Source organism: Gopherus evgoodei, chromosome 4 (assembly GCF_007399415.2).
Source record: "Gopherus evgoodei ecotype Sinaloan lineage chromosome 4, rGopEvg1_v1.p, whole genome shotgun sequence".
NCBI classification, from domain to species: domain Eukaryota; kingdom Metazoa; phylum Chordata; order Testudines; family Testudinidae; genus Gopherus; species Gopherus evgoodei.
In genome coordinates, this window is record NC_044325.1 from 127,738,619 (window position 1) to 127,762,448 (window position 23,830).

At 45.9% G+C, this 23,830-nt stretch overlaps 1 protein-coding gene across 1 annotated transcript in view; it reads left to right on the forward strand.

Moving 5' to 3' along the window:
* The first annotated feature begins 7,357 nt into the window (after nt 1-7,357).
* The window catches only part of CLCF1 (cardiotrophin like cytokine factor 1), a 37,893-nt gene continuing 21,420 nt past the window's right edge, over nt 7,358-23,830 (forward strand). Inside the window, exon 1 of the mRNA XM_030562650.1 lies at nt 7,358-7,422. Within this exon, the coding sequence (XP_030418510.1) occupies nt 7,395-7,422 (28 nt within the window). The 5' untranslated portion in view covers nt 7,358-7,394. The remainder of the gene's footprint in view (nt 7,423-23,830) is intronic.

The following is a 23,830-nucleotide window of genomic DNA, read 5'->3' on the forward strand; positions in this document are numbered from 1 at the left end:
CATTGAACTTACCTGTGTTTTGTGTAGTGTTTTGTGTACAAATTTTTCCCCAAAGTGCTTCACAATTAAAGAATCTATCTGTGATGTTCCCAAGTGAGGAGAGAGTCAGGAAGAGTGATCAAGGGAGGCTTCTACACAAGGAACATGGGATTTTAGGTAGGAGGCAAAAAAGGAGAAGACTTGTCTGAGTACTATGAAGAGACCAAGAGGAGACTGGTTCCAGATGAGTGGATAGTTGCTTGGAGTGAGCCCGTGGGAAGCTTTAAAAATGGGATTGAATTGCATGCAGAGTGGAGTCTGGAGACAGTGTGAGAAATCTGGTGACAGGGCTATGTCAGGACACTTGGAGTCACCCACTCACAAGTCTGGTCTGTAATCATCATTCAGTGTCTGCTGCCATTCCTGGGCCTGCTGGATCGGTACACTCTTGGGACATTACTAGGTATCAGTGCCTTAGGGAACCAGCCTTGCGGGTTCAGTTGCCCTTGTTGGCATGGGGCATCTCTTCCTCCTTTCCTAAAAACACCCTTCACTAGATGTTGTGAGTTGCTCCATGGGCTGAGCACTGGATAGGAAAGAGGAGAGCAGCCCCCAGGAAATGACTCAGCCCATTGTCATTGAGCAGACAGGACAGGGAAGCCTTCTGTAAACAATGGCCTCTTCCACTGGCACCCCAAGAGGTGGGAGTGGAACAGCAGCTGTGACTCCAGGCTAGTGCCAGATGGGCAGGATTGGAATGGTGGCCAAAATCCTGGGCTGGCACCACAATCGGGCTGGACTGGAACAGTGGCCATGACTCCGGGCTGATGCCCCAACAGATAGGATGGGATGGCAGCTCTGACTCTGGGCTGGCACTCCAGTGGCTGGGACTAGAATGGGAGCCATGACTATGGGTTGGCATCCCAATGGGGTGGGCTGCAACAGCAATCCTGGCTTACACTCCATGAGCTCTGTAATGGTCCCAAAGGGGAAGGATTGAAATGGCCTCAGTTGAAATGGAGAGTTCCATTGTGATGCCTCCTGAGGGGGAATTGTAAGGAGCCCAGGGCAGCAGGGGGAACCTGCTGCTGCACCAGTATGGGGGGAGTGCTGTCTGCCAGCTGGGAGGGAACGACAGGGAACGCGCTTTACGGACTCCGAGTTAGCTGACTAGCTCCAAGGGCTCTCTGTGGAAAAAGTTCAGTGAGAAGTGACACCAAGGTTCTAAACCCAGCTTCCTGCCTCTGATCTGGTGGAAGGGGAAGGAGCAGCCTTGAAACCTACCTCCAGCAGTGCTACCCAACAGTCTCTCCCAGACAGAGTCTGAAGCAGCCAGGGCCATGAGGCATCCAGGTATCACCCACGTGAGCCACAAAGCAGGATGTTCTACCCTATTCTTAGATATAATCTGCCCAAGAGCCCTTTGGGATACACAAAGAGCCCAGAAGATGGGCAGGGCTCTGGAAGGGTGACTCTTCCATCAGCTCTTGTCTGCAGGGCAGCTCCAGCCCACCAGCTCCAAGGTTGCTGAGATGCCTAGCATGACAGATGGGGCCAGTAGGCCCCCATCTCAAACCTGTTGCTCATCCCATACCCTGCCAAGCAAAGCCTCAGTGCCAATAGCCATGTCCTGGCTGGAACCTGCCCAAACCCAGCTTTCCTTGTTAACATCCCCAAAATGGGGAGGATCCAGACAGCATTTGGGACTGCTTTGGGAGGAGTGGGAAGCTCTCTCCCTGGGTGAGGAAGGACTTTCCTCTCCCCTCCACTCTAACAGCCCCACCACTGCTCCAGGCAGCCACACAGACAAGAGTCAGGATGACACTTGATTGGGTTCAGGGAACCGAGTTCCCACCATGGCTGCCCCATCAGCCACCACTTCCCACCCAGCCAAGGGGAGGCAGTTTATTGTGAGCCCCAGCTTCTCCAGCCTAGAGCCCTTTCGCTGCAAAACACAGCAGCATCAGCCCCATGTGGTGCCAAGGAAGGCTAGGGAGGACCCCTTTTAGGGTATAGCTACACTGTAACTGGGAGCGTGCTTTCCAGCGCGGGTAGACAGTCACGCACTAGCTCTGCTCGAGCTATTACATTAAATATAGTAGTGTGACCATGGAGTCATGAGTGGTAGCTCGGGCTAGCCACCGGAGTACAAACCTGCCCGAACCCCTGGGTACATTCTCAGGGGTGGCTAGCCTGAGCTTCCACCTGTGTTGCCATGGCCACGTTAGTATTTTCAGTGGATTAGCTTGAGCAGAGCTAGAACCTCTATCTGCCCGCACTGGCAAGCACGCTCCCAGTTGCAGAGTATCTATTTCCTTAGTCTCCAGCCTAGCTCTTGCACCCAAAGCACCAAGACTTCAGACAGCTACCTGACCTTTGGCTCAGGTGTTTCAGCTCCCTAAGATTACGGCTCCACCATGGTGACCTCTGGACACAGGAGACTTAAGTGCTTCTTTCCCCAGCCGTTAGCTGTCGGGGGCTTCCCTACCAGCCTGCTGGAAGGGGAGGCCAAATACCCTGCAGCACCATTGAGAAGGCCAGGGAGAAATACACTGTTGGGGGGACTGTCCCATATTGACATGCACAAGGAACTACACAGGACTGGTTGAGCATCCATGGTGCTTAAATAGTGGAGATGGCAGCATCCGGGGAGATGGTTCCCAAGGTGGGGGAAATGTCTGGGGTGGGATGGGGTCCCTGATGCAGTGAAGGTTGGGGTATAAAGGAAATAGCCAGGCAGGGGTAGGAGTTGAGAGAGCTTCTCCCCCAGTGCTGCCCCTCACCTAGAGACTTGGGACTGAGCCTCTTCTCTGCCTCCCCTCCCCCCTGGCCGCCTCCGCTTGAATATAAACTGGGACATCCTCAGAGCAGGTTATAGTAGGCAGAGTAAAAGTGAGAGGGGCTGAGGGTGACCCCACTTCCCAAGCTCTGGTACTGTGATACCACATCTCCCAGGGAGGGACTTTTCCCTATGTTGAGTGAAGGAGGGGAAGAGGCTCCAGGAAGGACAAAGTTACTATCAGTTTCAGTAGCTTTATTGGGATGAGAAGATATTTTATTAAGCTAATCCAGTGAGCTTCTCTTGCTTTGTGTCAGGGCTGCAATCATGGCAGGGTTTGTTTGACTGGAACTGGGAAGCAGTTCCTTTTGGTAAAAGCCAAAAGACCCCAATTCAGTCAGTCTGTGCCTGAGAAAGGAATTGCTTCTAGCTTTCGAAGTTTGTTCTTCAGCCCTTGCTCTGTCTGTCCCTCTGCCCCTTCATCTGAATGACAGAAAATGAGAAATAAAGGGATTTCTTCCCCGCTCCCAGAGTCTGTCCCACATTCAGAGATCTTATTCTAGGTTACTGGGGATTCCACCCCCTCCCCGGGTATTACAGGGGTATAGAGTGTGACTCAGTCCTGAAGAAAAGAGTGGAATTGGGGAACCTTACAAAGCGGCACCTTTTCTTTTCTTTTCTTTTCTTTTCTTCCCATTCCCCTCCCTCTGTCTCTTGTTACCTGTGGCTGGCAGGCATGTATGCTGAAAGCTGGTGTTGTGCAATGTCCCTGTGCGGAAAGGTAAACCCCCAGTTTTCCGAAGCCAAGAAAAGAATTTCCTTGTCTCTAATTGCTCAGCAATATCAGGGGGTCTCCAAAGCTTTCCTAGTGGCATATCGCACTGCCCCATTCCCGCCTGCCAGCTCTGAGCAGTTTTTTTTTTAAAAAGCATTCCCTTGGATTGAGAACGAAACAAACACAATTTGAGACGTGCATTCTGGGCTCACATTTTGCCTGTTAATGTTGCAAAGGAAACAGTCCCCCATTTTAACCAGCCTGTAATCTACATTTCCCTACAGTCAGATATTGTTTATCTAATAAAAACATGGGGTGGAATAAGGATATTGGGGGCATATGTGTACACGTTACACACTTAGAATTGTGTTTATCTAAAAAGAAATACAGAAATGTACATAAATATGTCAGTATTTGTGTTGTAGATATTAATATCATTGTATGTATTGCAATATAGGCTCACTTAAATCTGTGTATTTGTTACATAAATCCGTATACACACATGTATATAAATGATTATACATAAGTTGTAAATGATAGCAGAACTGCTGTTTAAGAAATGGCAAAAAACTTGAGTTATTCACACTCTTGTGGTGAGTATCACCAAAGTGAAAAAGTAGTTGAAGAACTTTCAAACAAAAATGTTGCGATATTGGGAGGTTTTAAAACCCTGGTTGTGTTTTAAACTACTTTTGGGGAGCTTCAGGCACTGTTTAAAAATCTGAGACAAGTTGTGTCCCTAAGTGCCTTTGTTTTACACAAAGCATTAAGAGAAAACTTAGAAAAATGAATGCATTTCTTCCCCCTGCCCCCAAGTTAAAAGGATTGTAATAGGTTTTTTTCCCACAAAGTTTAAATACTAGTAAAGTTTTAACAACAACAGCAACAAGTATGGTTCACAAATGAAAATAATTTTGAATCCATTGATTGTATTTTGTTCTACAGAACAAAAAGCTCTCCCTGCTTTTCTTGTTTGAAAAAAATGTAAATATTTACTAATGTGAATAAACAGGGTTTGGGATTTTTTGTCTGTTTTTTATTTTTGCTTTTTTCGCTTTTCCCATATCCCCAACATACCAAGTTTAATAATATTTGATAGTTTATTTTAAATGCAAAGTTTATTTCCAAAGTTCTCATCTAGTTTAGAGAGACACCAAGAGCAAAGCTTGTCCCATAAATGAGGCTAATTAAAAACAAACTCTTTTTTAGCTGTTGCACTATGAAAAAAATAAATATTCTTGTTTGCAAATTTTTTAAGAAAAAAAGTCACGCATCTGTATTAAACCAGACCGCTAAAACCAAACAAAACTGAGTTTTTACACTGATCTTGAAGCTTTTTATGTCATTCACTAGAGCAGTTATTCAGAGAGGGAAAACTCACTGAACTTGGACACCAGTGCTACACAATACTGCAATGAGTTTTGTTTGTATTTTGCAAACTGGTGAATGGGAATTTTGCCAGAGGAAGAACTGAAGATTGGGCCAATATTATTATGTAGTTCTTGTGCCTGCACAAATATATGTGTAGATGCAAAACAAGGGAGAAACAGAATGATTACTATAAATGTCTGCTGAACCTATTAGACTTTTAAATATATTTAAATTTGCATTGGGTGTGTATATATTACATAAGTATTTATTGTACATAAAATATTCCTGGAAGAAGGGAGGGATGATGTCTTTTTGGACATTGGTCACCTGTTTTAGGGAGGAAATATTTATTCTGCTGCATTCAGATTTAGCAAAATATTTTTAATTATTAAATATTTCAGATTTTGAATGCAGAGACATTTATTTTGAAAAATACCACCAAGCAGATGGGAAAGCTACCTTTGCATCTAACTTTCTAAAAAGTTGGAGCCTAGTGCTGAGTCACAATATGCAGTTGAAAGGTCTTGTGTTGAAATGGGGCTATGATGCCTTTTGCTGATTAATGAATCACAAATCTAACACACACACCCCCCACGCACAAACAAAGGGAGAAAGAAAGAATGAATGAAAAATAGAAAATGTGTGAACTTTGGGGGGGGCTCAGAATTCAACTCCCCCACAACTCTCCTTTCATCAGAATATTTGCACTCACCCCCATCCATCCCATTCTGGTGTCTGTCGCCTGGTGAAATGCTTAGCAGGGTTAGTCACCTGCTGATGACTAAACCACTGCACGCGGCTTCCTTTCTCTCTTGTTTAGAGAAAACAATTAAAAAAAACAACAATCAACTGTATTTGGTTTCCCATGAAAGGTCAGTAGAAAGGGGAGAAAAAAAATGAATGAACCAGTATCACTTTTCCAAGTCCAGCATTTGGGCTGGGGCAAGGGCAGAGGGCTGCCTTTGGGCTTGTAGGGTTTCTTCTTATGGGCAAAACTTTAAAAAAAAAAATGGAATGTGAGGAAGAGAGAGAAAGAGGAGAGGGGCTGAACATTATAGAAAGGAGAGGAGAGACTGAGACAGCTTGTGTCATCTATCTAATCTGTCTGTCTATCTCTATCTTTCTCTCTCTCCATCTTTCTCTGACTGTACCCTTCTCTCTCACTCACCACCCCCCGTCTCTCTGACACTCTGACATTTCTGACACAGGGTGGCACCGCATGCTTACCTCACCCCCTCCTACTAAAACTTTCTTTTGTAGAAGAGAGAATAACCAATCTCCCTCTACCTCTCCTCCTCTCCCCCCCTTTATGCCCCCCCCCCAGGGACTGGTGTTTCAGCTTGTGGTTAAAGCTTTACACGTCAGGAAAAAAAAGAGGGCTAAAGAATATCCTCATTTAAAAAAAAAGAAAGAAAGAAAGAAAACCACACACCAACCCAAACCAAACCCTAAATGAGTGGGATTGGCAAATGGGATTATTAATCCTGGCCAAAAATAAAGGACCGCAGACTCTGTGCAGCCCCCTTGGAGAAAGGAAGCACTAAATCACAAACCTACCTTGAAGGGCTGCAAGTCCTGAGTGTAGCTTTGGCTTTACCAAATGGATTTCAGAGCAGGTAGGGAGACCTCTGCACCTTTCCCAACCTCCCCTTCTCCAAAGGGAAGCCAGCCCTCCCCCTCCTCCTTGCCTGCTGCGTCCCATCTCCCCTCCCCACCCAGCGCGCCCTCCACCCACAACTCTTTGGGAAACACTGTTTAATTTTTCGCAATTTCTTTCCAAAATGCCACTAACAAAAGCTTTGCAACATCCAAAGATCTGGGGTGTATGTGGATGGGGTGGCATTCCCCCCTACCCTCTAAGATATATTTTTAAAATGTCTCTTTTTTTCCTCCTCCTCTTGCTTTCAGAAAAGCACGTCGCCCTTTAGTTCCATAGTTCCCTACCTTTGCCCAAAGCTGAAGAGCCAAGGGAGGGGGAGGAGGGGAAAAAGAGAAAAATGAATGGAGCCTGCTCTTGTGTACAATTGCATCAAATACATTCTTGAAAGCAACCTGGTTCTGCTTAACACTTGAATTTAAAAAAAAAAAAAAAAAAAAAAAAAAAGCAAGCAGCTTGGAGAGAGGGTGTATGCAATTTTTTTTATTCTTGCATTCCTGGACACCAATCAAAAGAGCAAATCAAGGGAGGTGGAAAGGGGGAGAGAGCGAGAGAGCATGTTTAAAACTTTGCGCACACACACACCAAAAAAAATATCCGAGACAGCTTTTTCCACCTAACACCCAAGCAAACACAAACCAAAACAAATAGGGAAGAGGAAAAAGACAGAGAGAGAGAGAGAGAGAGGGCAGAACGAACAGGGAAAAAGTGAGGCTTCGCCATTCGCTTGGGGCTTTGGGTTTAGAGTAATAACTAACCAAAAAGTTTGTTTTCTATTGAACAAATTCTGCAGCCTTCCTTCCCCCACCCCAACCCCACAATCTGAGTCTACTATGCTATATGTTTCTGGGGAGATTTCAGGTAAGACCGAAGTGTCTCTACTATTTTGGCAGGGGCTGGGGGTGTAGGGGCGGGGGTCTTGCTGTGCGTGTCATGTTTTTCTTTTCTGAACTGCTGCTGATTCTAATTTGATTTGATTAAAACGTCTGTCTGGCTTTGTGATTGATTTAAGACTTCCCCCCCTTTTTTTTTCTTTGCTTTCTCTTGTTCTCTCTTTTCCATGCATGTTTGTGATTACTGTGGGGGAAATGCCGCTTAGCACGGAGAATTAAAATCCAGGACTGACAGAGAGAAGAGGAAAATGAAAGTCACCAGGACTTAGAGCAGAAAGATTTTTTTTTCTTCCTATGGCTTCATTTAAGCACTTACACCAAAAAAAGAGAAAGGGTTTGGTTGCTAAAATAGACTGCATTTTTTAATGGATCTTGAAGCTAGGTTTCAGGGACACTGAGGAAATACCACTCTTTGGAAGGCATGCACTCCCCCTTCAAAATTCTCCAGAGCTTTTCTTGGTTGTGAATGACTCTTCTTTTTGTTGTTAATCTTTGGAGTTTTAACATTTGAAACCTAGTTAGAAAAGTCCCTTTGTGGAGGAGCAAAAAATGTTTTCAAGGAAAGGAACAGTCCCAGAGCATGGAGGGTGTAATTTGTATAAGCAGTAGGGGTTTTGTGTTTTGCAGACTACATTGCAAGCTTTCTGGGAAAGAGGTTGCCATTAAAATAAAATAAAATTGTAAAAACAGCCCTTAAAAGGTCAAAATCTTGACTTTCCTAGACTTGCTCTTTTGACAATTATGCTGTTAGGTTTGGCGCACGGGATTAAATGAGATTCTCCTCCTTTGGACAGAGTCAGTTCTTTGAAAAACAAAAAAATCAGTGTTTGTTTTTTGTTCCAGACTGGAGGTGCTGGAGTGAGTCAGGAAGGGCATAGTGGGGAAAGTGGGGGAGAAGGGCCAGAAAGTGTGAGGACAGAAAGACTTAACAAATCTATCTATCTATGGACAGACAGACACAGAATTAAACCCAGGGCAGGATTTGCCCTTCAGATCTCTGAGGACTAGAAATCTGAACTCTCCATGCACAATCCCCAGAAACATGCTGTCTGTCTGTCTGGTCTGTAGCTGGCAAGGGCTGTTTCTTAGCCAAGAGTGAGGAACAACCAAAATCTCTGGGCGGATTAAGGAGGGAAAGACAAGCTGAGAAAAGGGAGAAGAACAATGTACAGAGGAAGGGGAGATGGAGAAGGGCAAGTGTCTAGCAAAATCCAGCCTTGTCCCCCTCCCATTCGGTCTCCCCAAGTACATGATGCTGGGTGAAGTTGGATTTTCTGTCTTTGGGGAGAAGGGAAGGGAATGAGTCCTAGAATGAGCTGTGAAGCTCGGAGCTTCAAAGCCCTCGGCTTTGTCACTCATCAGAAACACTTGGATCCTGACAGGAACCGATGTACCCAGCTCCTATTTGGCAGGCACAGCAAGGGCACAGCCCCTGCGCACATCTGGGCTTCATTAGCCACAAACCAAAAAAAGCCTCTAAAGGGAAATGCAAAGGGCTCTCCTTGCGGGACTGGCTTTGGGGAGGATTTATTCCCTGCTAAGTGGCACATTTTTCCGTAAATTAAAACCCTTCCCCACTGTACCTGCACCTACACTCACAAGGCAATTTTTCTCTCATACACACATGCACACACACAGAGAGCTGCAGACATACACACTGGCACACACACACACACATACACTCAGGCAAACTCACACACACACACATGCAAACTCCCCTCACACATCCTCTATATACACACACAGGAAAACTCTTTCACATACACGTACCCACAGAGGTGCATGCACTGGCAAACTCTCTCACTCACACATACACCTATGCCAACATAAACACAGGCAAACAGATGGAAACACACCAACTCCAATCCACATGCGAGGCGGGATCTGCAACAGCACAAACAGAAACTACAGGTTGCATCTGCAGTTATTCAGCACCTATGCAAGTGCTAGGATAGGCAGGGCTCTGACATTTTAGCACTATGTCACCAAGGTCTGTGTGTGTGCATGCCGTGTGCACACGTGCAGGTGCATGGCTTCAGGACACTGACCTGGAGAAGCTGGAGCCCTGACCACACTAGTGTTGCTCCCTTGCTATCCCCAGGGCAGCTGCACTGAGGTTGACAACCAGACACTAAGTTTGCTCAAGGAGGAACCTACCCATCCCAGGCCTGACCTGACCCCACTGAAATCAACAGCAAGACTGGTCTGCAAACTGGCCATGGGTGAGTGAGTAGAGGCACACGACAGGGACAGGGACAGCCCGATGAGCCATCAAAGAGACAAAGGACATTGTGTGAAGGGTCTAACTAGGGGAGATGCTTGAGAAATAGCTTAGAGTGCACAGATCCTGACCACTGTTAGAGTCTGGGTTCCAGCCGCGCGGGCAGGTGGGCTAATCCAGACAGGCACATCTTATATGTCTGCACAACATACTTGTCTGAGCACACATGCTGACATGCTCTCACTCGCACGCTCATGCACATACACACACACTCACATGAGCATACACACTGACATGCTGCCACTTGCAAGCTCAGGCCTGCAGAGACACTCACATAAGCACACATGCTGACATGTCCATGCCCACATATACCTGCTTGCAATACGCACATGGTCCCAATTCACAATGCACATGCTTGTGCTCACATGCTCACATTTGCATGCTCATTCATGCGCACATGCTGACATACTCCCACTCATATACTCATGCATGTGCATACATGCTAACATGCTCCCACTTACATTCTTATCCATGCACACATATTGGCAAGTTCCCACTCATACACTTATGTATGTACACACACGCTCACATGACCACATGGGCTGATGTCTCCCCACTCATGCATGTGCACACACTAACATGAGCACACACACTCACATTTGCATTCTCATGCATGTGCACATGTATTCATTTGAGTGCAGATGCTTGCATGCATGCACACATAAGCACGCACACACACCTGAATGCCCAGACACACTCCTCTGCTCATGGATGTACGTCTTCACATCTGCATACTCGCATGCTCACACAAGCACACATTCACATACACTGACATGTTTATGCACACACACACAGAGGCAAACATTTCCTGTACTTACTGTCTGAAACACTTGGCTTAGCTTTGCCGCTAGAGCATGGAGATTAGGGGATACTAGGGTTATGTCTGCACTGCAGAGTGTACCTGGGTCTGGGTTTGCCAAGCCCGCTTGCGTTTGTCCACACCGCAGAGCTGCACTCGCCTCATTCCTGGGTAGCCATGTCCACATTGGCACAGCAGTTACACATGTTTGGCACTAGGATTTCCAGGATACATCACAGGGTTTTTTGTGCCTCATTAATTTGAGCCACTTTAGGAATTGGTTTGTGGTGTATTGTGAGCTTCTCTTCATATATAGGAGGATCCTGTCTTCACTGCAGAGTTAACGCAAGTCCCATCCACACACAAAACCGCTTCACTGAGTTTGGTGGTGCTTTCAGCTTAAGCAGCCTGACCAGTTAGGGAGTATAGGTTACACTCGAGTTAGTCCAACTCGTCAGCTGCTAACATGACCACTCTGTGCAACTGGGATGTTATTTCGCAACCTAGCTGTTCTCACTTGAACTAGGCTAACTCAAGAGGAGTTCACTCCAGAGTAGATAACTGTGGTTAATTCTGCAGTGAAAACATAGCCAGGTTAGTTTACTTGTGGCAGAGGAGGTAGGGGGGCACAATAGTTTCTGTGGTTGGCTTGTTTGCTAAATTCCTTTGCATGGTTTTCTCCCCTCCTTAGCTCAGGCTGGCATGTAAAGCAGGGAATATGCCCTAATGTTTGAGTCAGGACAGCTAGGTTGTGTTCTCTTTATTCACTGTGCCCTAGAGCAGGTCTCCTCCCCTCTCTGGGCCTCAGTGTCACCCTGTGAAGATAGTGAACTTGGCACATGGAGGCTTTGGCCCTGTTTGTGAGCAAATTGAGTTCCTCAGGTGCTAGGTACAGGTAGAGAGTTGGTGAGTCTTAGCTAGGGAAGTCTGGTAGCCTTTTTCAGGAGGATCTCATTGGTTCATGGCATGGGGGCATGATCTGGGCTGGTCTGGTTGCTCGGCTCCCTTTCCCTTGCCATCATTACTGTCTTTTCCCCTCCATTCTGACCTTTGCAGGGGAATCTACTGCAGCGCTGTCTGGGTTCAGGCCTGGCCCATATGTTTCAGGGCCATCAAGGGATGCTGCAGGCACTGGCCTGGGATCTGCCCAAGGGGCAGGTTAAACATGAGCAGCTTGGATTGAGCATGGGCCATGCTGAGAAAGGGAATGAGGGCAAAGTCACTGAATGTTGGGGCACAGGCTGCAGAGGAAGATAAATATTGCCAGCAATGGGTTATTATTCTAGTGTAGGCAAGGCGCATGAATGTGTGTATATGCATCTGTGACTTGGTGTGTCTCTCAATCAGTTTGTGTGTGGGTCTCTCTCTGCCACTTGAATATGTCTCAATCACAGTTTGTGTGTGTTTGTGTCTTTGTGTCTCACTGTGTGTGTGGTGAGTGAGGAGAGAGAGAGAGAGAGAGCTGAGAAGTGCCTTTTCCCAGGCTCACAGGTCTGGATGGAATTAGGGGCCTGCACACCCATGTTAAACAAGTTTGTTTCCATCATGCTCCTGGCTGGAGCCGGTGATGGGAAATCCAGGCCCAGCTAATTACAGGCCTCACTGGAGTCTCCCGTGATCTGATATATTTATAAACATATAGAGGAGACAGGATGTAAACAATCAGTGTGAGCGGGCTCCAAATGTATCGACTGGCGTGTGTGCGAGACAGAGGGGGGGACATGAGGCACAGGGGGGAAGAGGGAAAGGAGAGGCATGGAGTAACCTCACACTCAGACACTAATTCACACCCACACATTCATTCACTTAGTCTCGCACACTCGCTCACACATGCACAGAGGAATGTACTGTATATGATGATAGGAACTAGAAAATGCAAAAAAACCCAAACCAAACCAAAAAAACCAACCCAACCCTCACTACACCCAATCTGAACTACAAAGGCCAGATATATGAGAGATGAATGTGGCCTCTGCAGATGCACAGGTTCTTCCAGAATCTCTCCCTGCATGATCATGTAATACTGGGCAATTGCAAACAGAACATGTGGCTGGGGAGGAGGGGTAGCTCAGTGGTTTGAGCATTGGCCTTCTAAACCCAGGGTTGTGAGTTCAATCCTTGAGGGGGCCATTGAGGGATCTGGGGGAAAAATCTGTCTGGGGATTGGTCCTGCTTTGAGCAGGGGGTTGGACTGGATGACCTCCTGAGGTCCCTTCCAACCCTGATTATTCTATGATTCTATCACTGCCTTCAGTCCTCATCTGAGCAATCCTCTGCTATCCCAGCCCTGGATTCCCTACACACACAACTCTGCTGATGCCTGTGTATTTCAACTACCAGGCCCCCTGCTAGGCTGTCCTATCCCTGGACTTCTAACCCCTGCACACATACAGCCCAGCTGTGTTGGTGCCCAGCAGTTCCAATCTGTAGGCCCCAGCTAATCTAGTCTTGGGTTCTCCTTACACACAGCTCTGCCAATACTTCTCAATCCCATCATACGGCCAGGAAATTAAGAGCTATGGGGTGTGGACAGGGGATTCCCTACAAAGAGTGTCATAGCTACAGGAAACAGAGGGATATCTGTGGGGATTCCCTGTGTGTGTGTGGTGTTGGTGAACAGCAGAGTGGTGTGACCTGTGTGAAGGTTCCAAAGAGTTAATTCCCCATCACATGACAGGGTCAGTAGCCAGTTACTGCAGTGGTGGCTGTTACATCTGGCTGTGAGTCCATGTTTTGTTTGTTGAAAATTAAGTAAAATGTCAGCCAAAAATAACAATCACAGAGACATTTAGCCCATTTATAACATTCCATATAGAAACACCTGGCCTGGAGGTCAGGTTTGATAGCTCAGCCCCAGACAGATGAGAGGACTACTCAGCCTTCTATCAGTAAATGCCTTCTCTGAGCCTACCTGGCTTCTAATTACAAGCCTGTAAGCCTGACTTCAGTACTGGGCAAACTGGTTGAAACTATAATAAAGAACAATATTGTCAGACATATAGATGAACATAATTTGTTGAGGAAGAGTCAACATTGTTTTAATAAAGGGAAATCATGCCTCATCAATCTACTAGAATTCTTTGAGGGGGTCAACGAGCATGTGGACCAAGGAGATCCAGTGGGTATAGTGTACTTAGATTTTCAGAAAGCCTCAAGGTCCCTCACCAAAGGCTCTTACGCAAAGTAAGCTGCCATGGGATAAGAGGGAAGGTGCTCTCATCGATTGGTAACTGGTTAAAAGATAGAAACAAAAGGTAGATATAAATGGTCAGTTTTCAGAATGGAGAGAGGTAAATAGTGGTGTCCCCCAGAGGTCTGTTCTGGGACCAGTCCTATTCAACATATTCATAAATGATCTGGAAAAAGGGGTAAACAGTGAGGTGGCAAAATGTGCAGATGATACAAAATTACTAAAGATAGTTAAGACCCAGGCAGACTGTGAAGAGCTACAAAAGGATCTCTCAAAACTGGGTGACTGGGCAACAAAATGACAGATGAAATTTAATGTTGGTAAATGCAAAGTATCGCGCATTGGAAAGCATAATCCCAACTATACATATAAAATGATGGGGTCTAAATTAGCTGTTACCACTCAAGAAGGAGATCTTGGAGTCATTGTGGATAGTTCTCTGAAAACATCCACTCAATGTGCAGCGGCAGTCAAAAAAGGGAACAATGCTGGGAATAATTAAGAAAGGGATAGATAATAGGACAGAAAATATCATGTTGCCGCTATGTAAATCCATGGTACACCTGTATCTTGAATACTGTGTGCAGATGTGGTTGCCCCATCTCAAAAAAGATGTATCGGAATTGGAAAAGGTTCAGAAAAGGGTAACAAAAATGGAACAGCTTCCATATGAGGAAAGATTAATAAGACTGGGACTATTCAGCTTGGAAAAGAGGTGGCTAAAGGGGAGATATGGCTGAGGTCTATAAAATCATGACTGATGTAGAGAAAGTAGATAGGGAAGTGTTGTTTACTACATTTCACACATTTTTTCACACAACACATAGTCAACTTGTGGAACTCCTTGCCAGAGGATGTTGTGAAGGCCAAGACCATAACAGGGTTCAAAAAAGAGCTAGATAAATTCATGGAGGATAGATCCATCAATGGCTATTCGCCAGGATGGGCAGGGATGAAGTCCCTAGCCTCTGTTTGCCAGAAGCTGGGAATGAAGGACAAGGGATGGATCACTTGATGATTACCTGTTCCCTCTGGGGCACCTGGCACTGGCCACTGTCGGAAGACAGGATACTGGGCTAAATGGACCTTTGGTCTGACTTAGTAGGGCCATTCTTACATTCTTACATGGCCATCTCTTTATTATTTCTGTTGCAGTACCACCAGTCAGGACTCCAGTCAGCTTACAGGGCCCCATTGTGCTAGGTGCTGTACAGACAAGTAACACAAAGAGTATGTCCACATAGCTACCCAAGTACAGCCCTATCCCAGGTCCTAGGTATGTACTCGAGTTGGATGGATTTTCAGACAATCAAGACTGGTATCACTGGCGGAGCAAAGGCAGGAATAAGCCTTGTGATAAAAAATTCAATAGGAGAGGTGGAGTGGGGCTGATTGATGGACAACAGTAAGGACAAGAACCTAGTGTTTGAAGAAAGGGGAGCCAGTGATGGACACAGAAGTGGGCAGGAAGGTCAGAATGAGTGGCAAGGAAGATGAGCCTACTGGCAACGTTCTGGATTAATGTGATGGTGAGCAAGGCAGGAGGCATTGAGTCCAAAAGTATATTACAGTAACCAAGGTATAGGAGGACAAAAGTCTGAACAAGAACTTTGGCAGCCTGTACAGAGAGAAAAGGCTGGATCTTTGAGATGTTGTAAGGGAAGAAGTGCCAAGATTAAGACATGGCCTAGACAAGTGGGTCTAGGGTGAAACCTGAGTCCTGGAAGAATCTGGAGTTATGAATATGAATGACAGATGAATATGAATATGAATATGAATGACAACAATGTGTTGTCCACCATGATAGAAAAAGAAGGAAGGGTGAGGAAAGGAGATGAGGAGCCCTGATCAGGCCATGTTAAGTTTGAGTTGCTGGCTGGTCAACCACAAGGAGATGTTGGAAAGATAGGATGGTTGGAGACAGGTCTGGGTTAGAGAGAGAAGTCGTGAGTCATCATGATCAAGAAGGTTGTAAAAGCCTTGTTTGTAGCTAAGATCATCCAGAGATAGGGGGTAAGGGAGAAGAGGAGGGAATCAAGGACAAAACCAGGACACTGCAAGAGAGAGAGAGGAGGGGGAGAAGCCACTGAATGAGACACTGACAGGGTGATCTGAATGTTGGAGGAGAACCAGGAGAAGACAGAGTCAGAAAAGCTAAGGAATGATAAGAAAAGAAGAAGAGAATAGCTGACAATATCAAAGGCAGCTGATAGATCCAGGGTCAGCTTTAGGAAGTGCGGGGCCCAATTTGAACAGTTTTGATGGGGCCCCGGCAGGGATGGCTTAAACAAATAAACAAACAAACAAACAAAACACGTGTGGCTTTTACTCACCAGGCAGTGCTCCGAGTCTTCGGCGGCACTTCGACAGCGGGTCCTTCACTCACTCCAGGTCTTTGGAAGCACTGAAGGACCCGCTGCCGAAGTGCTGCCAAAGACCCGGAGCAAGCGAAGTACCCGCCATCGAAGTGCCACCGAAGACCCGGAGTGCCGCCAGGTGAGTAAAAATTAAAAAGGCGCCTCTAGCCAGGGAAGGGATTCTCACTGGGCACGGGACCCTCTTAGGCACGGGGTCCAATTCGGGTGATTTGGTGGAATAGGCCTAAAGCCGGACCTGCATAGATCTAGGAAGAGGAAGCTGGAGTGGAGGTCCTGAAGTTTGGTGATAAAGAGGTTGTTAGAGATATTGAGGAGAGCTATTTCAGTGGGAGGGGGTTTAAAATGGAGAAGAAGGAAAAGAGCTTAAAACTGTGGGTGTAATCTGCATGCCTAGTGTATTTGGATATAAGGGGAGAAGGGAGAGGTGGGGTCAAGGCTGGGGCTTTTATAGTAGGGGAGACCAATGCATGTTTGTATTGTGAGGAGAAGGAGCTGGGGAGAGTGAGAGATTGAGGGCAGGCGTGCAAGTAGTTTCAAGGGGGGTCAGGAGACTGGGTGGAATGAGGTCTCTGGGGCTCAGAGTGGGAAAGAGAAAGGAGAATGTGATAGAGGAGGGATGGTTGGGAATTCATTTTTTGTTTGATTTTTGTGTGTGTTCTTGCTCTCAGAACGGCTTGGTCCGTGGTGGCCTGTTTAGCCAGCCCTCTGGAGATCTGCCCCGGAAAGCTGTGTTTGCTACTCCTGGTGTTTTTCATTGTCAGTGACTGAGTGGGCATGCATTACTTCTGTCAGCACTCAAGAGCTGACAGCATTCTGGATGTGCTAAAGGGAGGACATCAGCAGCGAGCCAGTGTCTCTTTGGTTTTGTTTAAATGCCTCCTGTCAGATTGGCCCTTAGAGTGGTTATGACGTTGATGTGGATGGTGCAACTGTTGCTTTGGTATGTTACTGGCTACTTTCTGTTTGGAGTCTAATGTTCACTCCCACTTGCAATAGGGGTCACTGTTGGGAAGCCTGTCATAGTATTTTCTGTCTGGCTCAGAAAGCTCCTTAGGTGCTGCCACTGAAGCATCTGTCGTCCTGCCCGTGAGTCTCTGACCTAGTAATTCTAATGAAACTTTGAGAGGTGTGTTGGGGTATCCTAACAGTGCTAAGTACAAATCCCTCAGATCTGTCAGAAGATTTCTTAAATCACATCCTTTGCTATTGTACTGACTTTTCAGCTAACCCCTTTGACTAAGGTAAGGGCTTGAACTGAGAATCCAAGACAATTCCTGAAAGAAGTCACTCATGATTGGGTCCATCCTCTGTTGTTAACTCATCTAGAAACCTATGGTGTGCAATTTACAATTGATGTTTTGTGCAACAGTTCAATTTAAAAGATAATTAAGTAGAAGTCGATTAATAAGAGTTAATTAATAATTAACTTCCCTGTTAAGTTCAGCTAGAACTGCACCAACTTTGGACAAGGAAGTTCAGGAATCTCATATGGTTTTAGTTCTTTTGCATTCTGTTTCCTGTAATGATTGCAGCCTTCAAGCTCAGATATGTTCTCTTTAATGGCAGCATTCATGCCTGGCTTCAATAGGGCGTCTTGGTCTCTGTTCTTACATGGTTCAATAGCCAAATAAGTACTGTGGAAGATGCTTTACATTTGTGATTTCATGCTTATGATATGATGTCATTTGGACAGAATGCCATCTGATGCAACAATTCCATCTCTAGCTGCAATAAGTTTTTATACTTGGAGGTGGTTGGGCTTTTTCCACTAACTATCCGTCTAGAATTCTTCTCTTCTGTTCTCATGAGGTTGGGTCATTTGGTGTTTCTCTTTGGAACTTGTCAACTTTTGTTTTGGAAATGAATGGGTCATATTACTTCAAACTTCTTTTCCTGTAGCTCCTTGTTTTCACTGTTGATAGGAGTTTAAAAGTGTGCCTAATATAAAAAGCTCCTCGCTGGGTCTGCATTTCACACTCAATGAATTCCTTTGCAATGTCACAATCACTGTCTGAAGCCTGGACATTGCTTTGCACAATGGTTTCAGTAAAGTCGCTTTTAATGGCTTATGGTCTTTCTCAACCTCAGTAGGTTTCGGTCCATAAACATACTCATGAAACAGCTCACAATCATGCACAATTGCAGCATTTCCACTTCAACTGAGCATAATTTTGTTGGGTTTTAGCCCATGCTTTGTATGCATCTGCTACTGGGTGATCATCTGGCAGAAGGGCAGCTCCTGTCCCAGGAGTGTTGGTGACAGTTGAGATCTTAGGCCCTTTATTAATTTGAAAATATTTCAGTATTGGTGCTTCTGTGACATTTTTTAATTCCCCAAAGGTTTTTCTCTTGCCAGTTACACCAGTTATACCCCAGTGCCACTCTGAACTGCCCTCCATAAGCATTCTGAGTAGAGCCCCTAACTGCGACAAATGAAGGATCAATTTGCTTAGCTATGCTAATCCAACAATCAGTCTATGTAAGACCTCCTTGTCTCTTTCTATTTTTCCAGTCCATTCCATCTTTCCTGGGTCTGGTTGAATTCCTTTGTCCCTGAGTATGTGTCCTAAATAAAACAAGTCATTCAGCCCAATTTGGCATTTCTCCTCTCCAATACTGTGGCCCACTGCAGAATGTCCCATCCTGACATTTTGTTGATCATTTTCAACCCAACTTAGCAGATCATTGATTAATACTTCCACGCTATCCAGTTCCCCCAAGATCCAGGACACAAGGCAAGGCTGAAAGGACATTGTTTGAACATATGTCTACCAAAATGGAAGTCGGACGTTCAGAGTTTTGCAGTTACACTGCCGAGTTGGACCTGCCAAAATGCTTGGCTTGCTTCCAAAAGTGAATTATTATTACATTTTGAAGTCTAGACATGAGCTCCTCAACTGTCCTCCTGGGGAAGCATTCATGTTTGGTGGCCTTATCCAAAACTTTTGGATCTGTAGAAATCCTGAATATGTTTAAATGTAGAATGTAACATGGTGACCACACTGTTAGCCCAACAGTGCCTAACTTAACCATCTGGCCAAGTTCAGTTTTTATGTTATCTCTCAGTGCTAATGTGACTTGATTTGGTGCACATATTTTTGGTGGTAGACTGGGATCTATATCAGCATGACGTATAATATCCTTAAATGGTTCCCAGTCCATTAAACAGCTCATGAAACTCTTTAATATCTTTTGCATCCTGTTCTGTAGACAAGTTATACACCTGTTTGATCATCTGTATATGCAGCCGTCTCCTTAACCTAAGCACGCATGAGGCTTCCTGTCCCATTATTTCTGAGCGCTATCTATTCTTAACAATGCCAGTGGGGCTTTGCCTGCTTCATTTTGCTCCTGCTTTATTAAGTTGTATTTTTCTATATTAACATTGGACAGTCACTAATTATTTTTCATATGTGATCTGTGATTATCTTGGCTCCGCTCCAGGGTCAATTTTGAAATTCACTTGTTCCTGTATTTCTAATGTTGCAGGGCAATCTGCTGTAGAATCTTGCTTTATAAATATATTAAGAGACTCAACAAAAACTCTTGCTACTAAATCATCAAATAGTCAAACTGATAAATTAAACAGTAATAAGTCACCAGGACCAGATGGTATTCACCCAAGAGTTCTGAAGGAACTCAAATATAAAATTGCACAGCTACTAACTGTGGTATGTAAGCTATCGCTTAGCTAATGTAATGGCAATTTTAAAAAAGGGCTCCAGAGGCAATCCTGGCAGTTACAGGCTGGTAAGCCTAACTTCTCTACCAGGCAAATTGGTTGAAACTATAGTAAAGAACAGAATTATCAGACACATAGATGAACACTATATGTCAATATGGTTTTTGTAGAGGGAAATCATGCCTCACTAATCTATTAAAATTCTTTCAGGGTGTAAACAAACATGTGGATAAGGGTGATCCAATGGATATAGTGTACTTGGACTTTTGGAAAGCCTTTGACAAGATCCCTCACCAAAGGTTCTTAAGCAAAGTAAGCAGTCATGCAATAAGAGGAAAGGTCCTCTCATAGTTCAGTAACTGATTAAAAGATAAGAACCAAAGGGTAGGAATAAATTATCAGTTTTCACAGTGGAGAGAGGTAAATAGTGGGGATTCCCATGGATCTACTGGAACCAGTGCTGTTCATAGAATCATAATTGGAAGGGACCTCAAGAGATCATTTAGTCCAACCCCCTGCTCAAAGCAGGACCAACCTCCAAATGGCCCCCCTCAAGGACTGAGCTCACAACCCTGGGTTTAGCAGGCCAATGCTCAAACCACTGAACTATCTCTCCCCCGCAACATATTCACAAATGATCTGGGAAAAAGGATAAACAGTGAGGAGGCAAAGTGTGCAGACAATACAACATTGCTCAAGATAGTTAAGTCCAAAGCAGACTGTGAAGAGTTACAAAAGGATCTCACAAAACTGGCTGACTGGGCAACAAAATGGCTGAAGAAATTAAATGTTAATAAATGCAAAGTAACGCACACTGGAAAACATAATCCCAACTATATACATACAAAATGATGGGGTCTAAATTAACTGTTACCACTCAAGAAAGAGATCTTGAAGTCATCGTGGATAGTTCTGTGAAAACATCTGCTCAATCTGCAGCAGCAGTCAAAAAAACCAACATAATATTAGGAATCATAAGAAAAGGGATAGATAATAAGGCAGAAAATATCATAATGCGACAATATAAATCCATAGTACCCCCAACCTTGAATACAGTGTGCAGGTCTGGTTGTCCCATCTAAAAAAAAGAAATATTAGAAATGGAAAAGATACAGAGAAGGGCAAAAAAAATTATTAGGGGGCTGGAAAACCTTCTATACAAAGAGAGATTATAAAGATTGGGACTGTTCAGTTTAGAAGAGGGATCACTAAGGAGGGATATGATAGACATCTATAAAATCATGACTGGTGTGGAGAAAGTGAATAAGGAAGTGTTACCAACCTCTTCATGTAACACAAGAACCAAGGGTCACCCAATGAAATTAATTGGCAGCAGGTTTAAAACAAACATAAGGAAATATTTGTTCACACAACTCAGTCAATGTGTGGAACTTGTTGCCATGGGATGTTGTGAAGGCCAAAAGTATAACAGGATTAAAAAAAGAATTAGATAAGCTAAATTGGAAGATAGGTATATCAATGGCTATTAGCCAAGATGGTCAGGGATGCAGCCCCATGGTCTGGTTGTCCCCAAACCTCTGACTGCCTGAAGCTGGCACTGGACAACAGGGGATGGCTCACTTAATAATTGCCCTGTTTTGTTCTTTCCCTCTGAAGCACCTGGCACTGGCCGTTGTCAGCAGACAGTATACTGGACTAGATGGACGAATGGCCAATATGGCCATTCTTATGTTCTTGTGATCATGGTTTTGTCCTCCAGCTGTGTGTTGCTTCTCAATCTCCCTGATCTATGGAAAGTTACTTTGGTGTGACTTTCCTGTTTGGACAAGGCCTAGCTCTCATTCTTTCTCCCCTCTGTATGTCCATTCCTCTTCTATGTCAATCCTCTCTCTGTTCCCCATCCCTCTATGTCTGACCCCACCTCTCCCATCTCTCTTCCTCTTGCCTGTCGTGACATAGCTTACCTCAGAACTAAAAAATCCCCGGAAAGCACAGTCATTGTCTGGTTAATTTCACATGCTGTTTTCTGCACAGCCGGGAACCCTTTATTATTTATACAAATGAGCCTCCCATTTCTAAGAGCAAGAGACTCCAGGGGCCCACACACACACACGGTCACTTCCAGCCTTTCCTGCTCTCTCAGCCCAAAATATGCTCCGGGTTAACAAGCAGATGCAGAGACAACCATGTTGTGTAAACCTAACCCCAAGCAACCCCCTAACTCCACCCCAGCTGATCATGGACCTTCATCCTAAACTCATCTGACAGTCCAGCCCCTGCCTACAACCTAACTTAACCCGCCCATCCTAACCCCAACCACTGCCCTAATGTCCCTTGATGCTTATCAATACCTAAATTCATAACCACAACACTCCAGCTCTAGCTGTCACCCCAGCTCACACTTAACTCTCAGCCAACCCCAACCCACAGCCTAATGCTAATCTACTCCTGAGCCAAGATCATGCCTTGATGTCTTTCAAACCCTCTACTGAAGCCTAACCCTCAGGGTGGGTGCAAGGATGTTTCGCACCCTAGGCAAAACTTCCACCTTGCGCCCCGCCCCCCTCGAGCCCTGCGGCAGCCCTCTGCCCTAAAGCGCTGCCACTCCCCCCCCCCCGCAGCAGCTCCCCTTGGCCCAGGGAGCTGTGTGGCAGCTCCCTGGCCCAGCTCACCTCTGCTCCGCCTCCTCCCCGAGCACGCCATCGCCGCTCCACTTCTCCCACCTCCCAGGCTTGCGGAGCAAATCAGCTGTTTGGCGCTGCAAGGCTGGGAGGGAAAGAAGCAGAGCGCGGTGGCATGCTCAGGGGAGGAGGCAGAGCAGAGATGAGCTACAGTGGGGAGTGGTTCCCCTGAATGCCGCGCCAGCCCTTACTTGCTGCAGGCGGTCCTCCTGGCGCCCCCCTGCCCCAGGTCCCTCCGCCTAAATGCCAACGACGACCAGGGCAGCCGAAGATCTGGCCTCCACGGTCGCCGCCGAAGGACCTGAAATGCCACCCCCTAAATGCTAGTGCTCTAGGCGACCGTCTAGGTCACCCAATGGGTTGCACCAGCCCTGCTAACCCTAAGCCTCACCCTGATTCCGTCCAGTCCACATCCTAACTGCAGCCAGTGTCCTAACCCTCACCCTAATTGTGCGAACACAACCCTAATCTCACCCTAACTCCGACCTCAATCCCACCCCAACCAATATGCTAACCTGCAGCCAATCCCACTCATGATCTAACCCGCACATTCCCTTAAGCCCACCTCCAACTCCCTCCCACCACCAACATATTAACTCTTGCCCCAGCCGACATCCTGTCCCTTAACTAGAAAAGAAATCCAACCCACACTTTCACTGAAACCCAACCCTAATCACTCTGACCCTTCCCCAATGCTTCCCTATACCCTAAACCCAGCAAACAGCTTTATCTGCATCCTAATACTCACCTACACCTGGGCCCTCCTCCAGTGCTTCCCTAAACCCTAGCAACAGCTTTATCTGCGCCCTAACACTCACCTATAATCCAACCTTAAACACAATGTCACCTCCACCCTACTCCCAATGATTTCCTCCTTGCTCTCACCTCAGCCCTCCTCTGACCCCATCCCTAACCACATTCACTCTCATTCCCCCTCAATTCCATTTCTAATCCCAAACCTATTCTCAATGCCAGCACCAGGCCCAGCCCCAAGCATAATGCCATCCCTCCCACTAGTCCTAGGCCTACCCCTTTTCCCTTTGGCATAGACCTGCAGCGTGGCCCCAGGAGGTCTGGAGGGGTACGTCTACACTGCAATTAAAACCTGTGCTTGTCCTGTGCCAGCTGACTTGGGCTTTCCGGGCTCAGGCTAAGGGGCTGTTTAAGGTGTAGACTTTCAGGCTTGGTCTGGAGTCCGGCATCTAGAACCCTGCAAGATGGGAGGGTCCCAGAGCTCATGCTGCAGCCTGAACCAGAACATCTACACTGCAATTAAACAGCCCCTTAGCCCGATCCGAAGTCAGTATGGGCCAGCTGCAGGGGTCCAATTGCACTGTAGACATACCTAGAAGTGCTTTGGATGGGAGCTGTGGCCCCCAGTGCAGGAGCGTCTCCCCAGTCCCT